Raw genomic sequence first — 8,341 nt, 5'->3', positions numbered from 1 at the left:
AAAAAAAAAAAAAAGAAGGCTGGGACACAGCAAAACAGACAGAAAGACTGAGTATCCAACAATTTAAGAGCCAGGCAGTTAAATACGTGAAATGGGGAGCTAAACTCACTTTGCCGCTTGCTTGGAAGTAAGCAGAACAACCCCTCTCAGGCTGCTCAAACTTGCATGCCACAGCAGAGATTCCTTCCAGAAACTACATCTTCTGTATATTCTCACTTTCTCTGCTGCCTGATTTACTTTCAAGAGAGATTACAACTCCCTGCATCTCTCGAGGCTTTGAAGTTTCTATTCTCAAAACCACAGGCAATCACAGACAAAATTTCCATCAACTTGCCACGCTGGTTACAGCTTACTGCTCTCTTTGCCAATTGCTGCTTCCATCGTGGAGGGGCTGCACAGGGTTAAGCACCTGGCTGGCACAGCATTTAGTATTTAGAGACCTGATGCTGGCTTTTTCATTCAGGTAAAATTTTCACTGCTATTGGCCCCAATGATATTTTCAACCTTTCTTGGGCTTTCCCTGAGCAGCCACAAGTGAGCGCTTCAAAAATGAAGATGCGATTATGGTCTGCTGCGTTAGCGGAAAGATTTCTGATGGCAATGCATTATGCCACAAATTGCTCCTATCTTACACAATCGGTTGCTGCACAGTAAGGAGGACTGCTGCAAATTAAAATACTTTAGTATATAATGCTAACACTGTTAGAAAAGACTGTCTTTTATTTATGAATATTTTTATAAGAAACTAACTTTCTCTGTCTAGCATGACAATCTCCTATCTTGATTTCATTACATTTATCACTTACTATTGACTTGTAGATAATAATGCTCAAAGATGTCCATGCAGGGTAAGTCTGGGTCTACACAGATTGTGCACCCATTACCTTTTGGTAAGCAGCTGCTCTTATCTTGTGATAAATGTAACAAGAAGGCAGCTTCAGCTCCTTCACAGAGAGAAAACTACCTTAAATGAACTTGAAACACCACAGGTAAGAGCACACATATGGGCAGGAGAGGTGACAGAGTAACCTTTGCTCTGGAGCACCCACACAAACATACTCCACGGCTTTTTAAGCATACCCCTTGCTTTTTGTACCCAAGCTCCTCACAGCCTTTAAACACCCATGGACATGGCACCCAATGAAGTACAGTCCTGTGCCAGTCACTGTTCTCCTGCCGAGGTGAAGGGACAGCCTGCAAAAGCACCTTGAACTGCAAAGTGCTGCAGAGCAGGATGTTCAAAGCTAGGTGTCCTGAAGGCTTTGGAGAACTCCCAGTACATGTCTGCCTTCACTTGCACCTGTGAAGCCTGACCCTACCGGAACTGCTCAGGGGACAAAAGCAATGTGGGCACAGGTCTCCTGCATTTCAGGCTGCTGTGCTCCGTGAGGCAGCCTTAGGAGAAGGGGGAGTCAGGCTTGAAGGCATGACACTTCTTCATGTCTCCATTGGGCAGTGGAGTCCATCTCCATTGCACAAACGTGTCAGCTCAGGTCAGAGCGTGGTGTTTAAAATTACGTAGATGGGCAACAACAAAGCTGAAAACTGAACTCCTTGTCCTGTTGCCTGTGCCTGTAAACCAGCCTGCTGCAGAAAAAGCTCTTCCCTTAAAAAGCAAAGAGCCCCCAGTTGACCCCTGCAAGATGGGAGGTTCTGGGAGGAAGGGTCGGCTCCCCACTGCAGATAAGGTTGATTACTGCGGTAACAATCAGGACTATATTACTTTGAGATATACTGATACTTTCAGCACTAATTGCATAATTTCTTCTGCATTTTAATGCAAACATATGTAATTATTGAATATTTACATAACGAATGTAGCACACTGCAGTGTTTTAAATGCCAAGCACCTACAACACAATTCTTGCAACCTTAACAGTTGGCAATCCTCTTTTTTTTAACCAGAAAAAGATTAAAACTTAAGACTGAAGCATCTTAATAATGCCCCTCAGATACATTTGGTCTCCACCACAACCAGCTCTCCACCCCTCAGTTCAAAACCCAAGGGAAACAAAAGCCACGTACTGTGTGCTGTGAGGGAAATCGAGCAAGTGCGTCATGGTGACAAAAGGGTGGTTCAGAGTTTCAATGGGTGTTATTCTCTTATCTGCATCTATCGTCAACATCTTCTTTAACAGATCTATAAACTCCCGCCGGTCCGCCTTTTCCACCAACATATCGCTTCCTTCCAAATCTGTTGTCATGTTCACCTAAAGGAGAAAGGACAAGGGTGAGCACTAAAGGCAAAGAGCAGATGGTCAGGTCTCCAGCAAACCGTGTTTACTCCTCGTTGGAGCACGTGCCCTGCAAGGCTCCCTGTCTAACGGGGTGGCTGCTGAAGTCACACAGCAGACTCCGTGGTGGCTAGTCATCTGGCTTGTGCATGTCAGATCTCTAGACAGACTGTTATGTGTTCAGCTCACTTGGGTCAATGGCTAATGAAACACTTAGTCACCCTCCACTGAAGATGAACAGCTTCCATGCGGTAGCAGGCAAGCTCTGATAATCAGTATATTTATCATGTACAGGACTCTGCTATCAGATACTTAACTACGTGTCCTGTGAGAAAAAAAAAAATAAAATATTGTCAGCAGGTTTATGAGGAACATCCCATTCATGTATCAGGTGTCAGGAAAAAAAAACAACATTACATTATTTCACCTATTTAAACAGGCTGCCCTGATCTCAGTCCTCCATTTCTGCATGTTTGCTTGTGAATGCTACAATCTCTAGACTTTGCTAGCACACACTCCAGTTTTGCGCCAGTGTTGTGCCTGTTTTGCACACCAGTTTGTTTGCTAGCACAAACTCCAGTTGCAGGAGTGGTGATGCTAGAATTAACTTTCACAACTACACAGGATTGACACAGTGAATTAGTACTCCCCATTCCCCCAGACAACCACGTTTTAAAGAGAGCACGCTCTTCTGTGGCCACGGTGATTATTTCCACTGTCACCATTTTACAAATGGAAATATTAAAGCACAGAGAAGTAATTGACTTGCCAGTGGTCACACAGAGGAGCACTGGAGAGATAAGAGAAAACGCAGGATTTCAACACTCAGAGATACAACTTCGCCATCTTCCAAGGCTGCTTTACTGCAGCGCACTGAGCTTACATGGTCCTATGTGCAGTTTCCCCTACAAAGCAGCACGTAACGACCTGATTTGGTAGGTTATGCCAGTATTTCTCAGGAGATGGCACAAGAATAGGATACACAGAGAAATCATGTAGTTCCCTTTTGTTAGCATTGCCTGAAAGCATGTGAGGCAGTCTTGCCGGTTACTCACCAATGCTCTTACCTGTGCCATATCATCCAAACAGTTGAAAATATACTTTCTTGCTTCCTTCGACTTAATCCCCGTCTCTGCCTCATGATCATCTGGTGTCTGCTCAAAACAGGAGACAGGCATTGAGCAGAACTGCCCTGCAAGCAGCTGCAGGTTATGTGCCACTTCCAGCTTGTGCCTTATCCTGCCCTCACCAGAGACCACTGTGCCTCTCTTGCCTGATCAGATACTGTTTACGCTATCTCCGCTATAGTTATATGACAGCTTTTGTGTCACAAGGTGATTTATCTCTTCCCAACCATGGTGGGAATCTTAAAGGTCCTTTACACCCACTCCAGCGTGAGGCTCAGCATCCCATCCTCACAGCTAGAAGCCCACTGGCCTCTCTCCTTGGGGGCTGAGTGCAGCCAAACACGCTGGTACAAGAGACTCAAGGCTCACTTGCATTACTAGTGGTTTTGATTGTCAGAATTAAAATGCTTTCTTTTTTTTTTTTCCCCTCCTTCCTCAATGCTTTAGATATTAGAGCAAAGTCTGCCCAGGGCATGTTTCATTTAAACTACACATTGATTCATTGATTACTTAGAGGGAGATTTCCAGGTCAGTTCCGGACTTAAATTTCCCACAAAGCAGTGCCAAGCAGGTGGGCTAAGGTCTCTAGACTTTGGGGACAGCAGTTTTACCTCGGGCTATACCCACCCCAGTGTCTGTGCTGCGTTGCAAGAAGCAGAGACCTAGGCTCTGAGGTGACATGAATGTCTCCTCACTTCCAACCAACAACTGCAAGGTACAAGAAACAAGGGAACGTCTTCCTACCTTCAGCCTCCACAAAGGATACGGTGAGTCTGTATCCCTGTTGAAAAACCTTGTAGTCTTTGTCCCTGCACTTAACAAATACTCTGCTGGTAAGCCCTGCGTCTGTGAGATATAGCGAATCTGTAAAAGAAGGATGAGAGGTCACTGCTCAACCTGTGAAGATCTCTGGAGGTCTTCCTTGAAGGAGGGCAGGAGGCATTTAAAACAACAGAACAAAGAAAGAAAGAAAGCGAAAACGTAGCATGTAGTTAGACTTCACCAAAAAAACACCCCAGTGCAAGGAATGAGAGGAAAGAGAATTCCCGTACAGTATCCCTCCATTTATCATGTACATCACTGGTAACTCACCCTTATGGCACGCTCCCACAAAGCCTCCCGATACAGGGACGTAAGTCCCTAGGTTTTAGAGGTCGAAGAGGAAGACCCACACAGAGATTTCAATGGGGTGTTTCACTGCTTTGCACCTTTTCATGTCACACTCTCCTCTCTAGGAGGTAATTTCAACAATTTGATACTTGCGCTCTAACTTTTGCTGTTTTTTCCCCCAGCTGAGTGCACAGCCTTTCCTAGGAGCAGTCTGAAGTTCAAAACGGAGGACTATGAAGTCACTGTCTTTGAACTTACATGAAATAGGCACTCAAACGAACTGACACCCTCATGGTATGTAAAGTACTTCATGTCTGTTGCCTACATGACTTCATTTGTTATTTGGGTTAATTCCACGAGTATGACCTTGCTGGCACTTACACAGCTAAAAGATGCCACACGTGTTTACAGGATCTCAGACTCTAATTTATTTATTCAAAGGAGAAAGGGTCTGTGATTACAGAGAGACCAATCTCACACAGGCCTGGGGTGCCCCACGAAACCTTAGCTTTGGCATCTCCTGACTCCCGAGTGTTTCACTCTGCAAAATTGCTGCAAACTCTGCAAAACTACTAAAAATAGTCATCCACTCTAGAAAATTCTAGGGAAGAATGGAAAGCGTTTTTGAGAAAAAAGACAGAGAGGGATAAAAAACCTAAATAAATAAAGGCATAAAAAGCAGCTGTGGTTTCAAAGACTTCCAAGCACTCAGGACCCGGTTCACTGAGCATGGCTTGCTCAGTTCTGCAGCTCCTTAGGTCCCTCAGAGTTTGTGCACCTGAGAGCACCAAGATCCTGCCCACAGCCCAGCGCCAGTGCTGCAGGGTGACCCGGGCTGTATCGAGGGGCCAGGATCCGCCCCTACCCCTTTCCCAGCTCCCCAGGAGCCCTCACCATACTTCACCAGAGGAAGCTTTGTGCTGGGCAGTTAAACTGGGCAGGTAGGTATGGTGATTTCTTTTTCAGTTATGTGTTTTATGGATTTTGGAGTGTGGCAGAGAGGAGAAAGAAATCTACTCTTCATGTTTGGTATGTGATTTTCAAATGCTTCTACATTTTTTAGTTATGTCTGATTTCCTTTGGAGTCACTAACAGCCCTGCTCTTCACTGTGGGTTATTTCCCCTGCCAAATTTCACCTTCAAAGCTCTAACTGAAAAAATATTAGTTACAAAAGAAGAGTCAAAGAAACATTTTCATACATGAAAAACTTATTTATTACCCTGCTCTTTTTTTTTTTTTTTAGTTTTCTAAAAGAAAAAAGACCCTTTTCAGGCTGCATTTGCAGACAGCTAAGATCACCCTGAAGACAACTATGGGAATGGAAAGTGTTCTGCAGCCCTGGCTCTAGCAGCCGCTGTGCTATCAGTTTTAGGACTACAAAAGGAGCATAAAAGCCTACAGTAAGAGAAGTACGACAGCTTATATTAACTGGAAACCTACACCACTGTGAACGTTCTCCTTCTTGTCATTGCTTTTAATATGCACCCTCATAAAAGGGGTTATGAAACACAGCAGAGTCCCTGCAGTTTCTTCTAACAAATAAACCTTTATTCAACACTTGCTGTTACAGCAGAGAAAGGGTGCCTGCTCTGCTCAGCGAGGAGAGACGTGTACAGAGCTCTCCAGTCAACGGCAGTGTTGACTCTTGATTGAGACTTCACTTAGGCAGTCAGGTCTTAAAAGCCAGCATACCAAACAGCACACTGGTTATCTAGAATAAATACCCCAGGTGGATAATGAAAAGGTTGACTTGTGAGGGTAAGAAGCACATATCCCTCATTAGCAAAACAGAAAAAGTTGGCATCTGTTCACTCTGGCAAGAGAAGGGAAAAACACTCGTGCACTTACCAGCATCCAGGGCAATATCCATACCCACCTGATCGTACTCCGAAGCTCCCGGGTACAATGGCCAGCCCAAGAACAGCTCTGCAATGACACATCCCAACGACCACATATCGATTGCTTCACAAAACGGTAAACCGAGGATGATTTCAGGGGCTCTGCAAAGGAAGAGGTTAGAAAACATCAGCAACGGGAGCAGATCCGCTCGGCTGGTGTCATCAGGCCCGCACAGAGCGTGATGATCACAGAGCTGCCAGCTGCCAAAAGTGTCATTGCTCCTACAGAGCTGAGGGCCCCGCTGGCCACCGGCAAAGTGTCTGCTAACCAGGCATTAGTGGGTGAACATTTACCCTTGCAGAAGAGTCCTCTGGCGGCATTTAGCCAAAAGACAGCCTTACGTTTCGCAGCAGTTTGCAAAGGAGAGAACTACCATTATTTTCATTGGGCAGGTAGGAAAAGGAAGCACAAAACAAACATTGTGCGTTCAAAGCCACCCAATTAAGGTCCCCACTCGAGGCTCTTGCACCCAGCTCGCCATCCCGTGGAGGAACTGTGCGGAATCCCTGCGGTGAAGCATCCTCCATTCACACACCTCGGCAGGCTTCACAAACAGCCAGACATTAAATAATCATTACAGGACTGGTATGAAAGGATTACTGACTTTTTAAACAAACGGATGTAACCATAAAACAGAGAAATAACGTAATTAGATCTATTAGACCTAAGCCTTTTCCTTAGGAGGAAGTAGCCCAGAAGCTTCACTTCTCAGTCTGTCCCAGGCGCCTGATTAGATTTTCTCTTCCCTTCCAGCCCAAACAGCCAAAATGCAGCGGCACTCCCGCTATGCATTTACTGCTGGCTTCAGGAGATGCCCACTGAGGCACCTCTGCCCAGTGTGTTTTGGCAGTAGGCCTGATGAGGAAGGAGAGGATAAGGTAAAAGCTTTGCTTTGGGTCTCCAGGAGGTTCTGCGGCCGGGGTGCGGAGGAGATGCCCAAATAACCAAGACCAGACTCAGTTCAGACTTCCACAGGACCTTAAGGTGAGGGTCACTTCACCTGTCAACCAGGTAGAAGCTGGTGTCAAATCTTAGCCAGGTACCATCAATGGAGAGACCATTCCCCCCCCACCCCCCCCAGGGGGATTTGTCCCACTGCCTTGGGATGGTTTGAATCCTTCACTGACGCTGAAAAGGCCTAGAAGACAAGGTTAGATGAGCTCCTTAAACTCCAGTGGCCAAGGTGAGATGAGACGAATCCTCCCCTTAGTGCCCCAAATGCTTTGCATTTCAAAAGCAACTTCTATGTGGAAGAATCAAAACTATTTTACAAATACTGATAACCTTATATAAAACCCACTTCTGCACACAAACACCTTTCTTACTTTCCCCACCTCAGCCCAGACTTCCACACGCAGTTAAGTGCCATAGTTCTTATTTTACACAAGGATCAACTCAGGCTTCTCTCCTGCTCTTCCTTCAGATCTTGCAACACTTCCAAAGTCCCAGCTTCTGGAGTCAGGTGATGTACAACAGAAAGAAAAACTCACTTTCCCATACCCCTCTCACTAATAATAAAAAAAAAAGGTAGAAGACAGATAAAAGAAACACACATTACTTTAAAACTTTCATCATTTTAAAAATAGCATTGGGATTTCTTGGGCCCCAACACATATTTTGGGAATGCCTGGGGTTGACTATCAAGCAAATCAAGTGCCACTATCCAGAGCTGGAAATAGGACCCATGGTTCCCAGTTTCCGATCTGTCATCAGGATAAGATCTGACACTAGTGAGATCATACTAAGGATTACCAATTGCAGTGGAAAATATTATGTTTTAATCACGCCATTACATAGCCATGTAAAGACAAGTCTTTAGCGAAGAAACCAAGCAAAATGGGTAATTTTTTCCGAAGAAACACGCAAAGGCCCTGTAGCAAGAATCCACGCCCCATCTTCAGTCCAGAACTTCCCCAATTTTGGGTTGACTGGTAATGATAAAAGCCCAAAACTATCTGTTCTCAAACCAG

The 8,341-nt window shown here is 45.1% G+C and overlaps 1 protein-coding gene across 1 annotated transcript; it reads right to left on the bottom strand.

Moving 5' to 3' along the window:
* Nucleotides 1-2,025: 2,025 nt before the first annotated feature.
* Nucleotides 2,026-6,472, bottom strand: LOC104164693 (homeodomain-interacting protein kinase 2-like; the record flags this gene model as incomplete). Its single annotated transcript, XM_009704103.1, has 4 exons — nucleotides 2,026-2,210; nucleotides 3,302-3,388; nucleotides 4,106-4,225; nucleotides 6,349-6,472. Coding segments are annotated over 4 exons (516 nt in total), but the record flags the coding sequence as incomplete, so codon positions are not given.
* Nucleotides 6,473-8,341: the final 1,869 nt, after the last annotated feature.

Source organism: Cariama cristata, unplaced genomic scaffold (genome assembly GCF_000690535.1).
Source record: "Cariama cristata isolate BGI_N322 unplaced genomic scaffold, ASM69053v1 Scaffold38957, whole genome shotgun sequence".
Classification (NCBI taxonomy): Eukaryota; Metazoa; Chordata; class Aves; order Cariamiformes; family Cariamidae; genus Cariama; species Cariama cristata.
The sequence above is the reverse complement of the archived record's forward strand: the minus strand, read 5'-3'. Positions and strand labels throughout refer to the sequence as shown.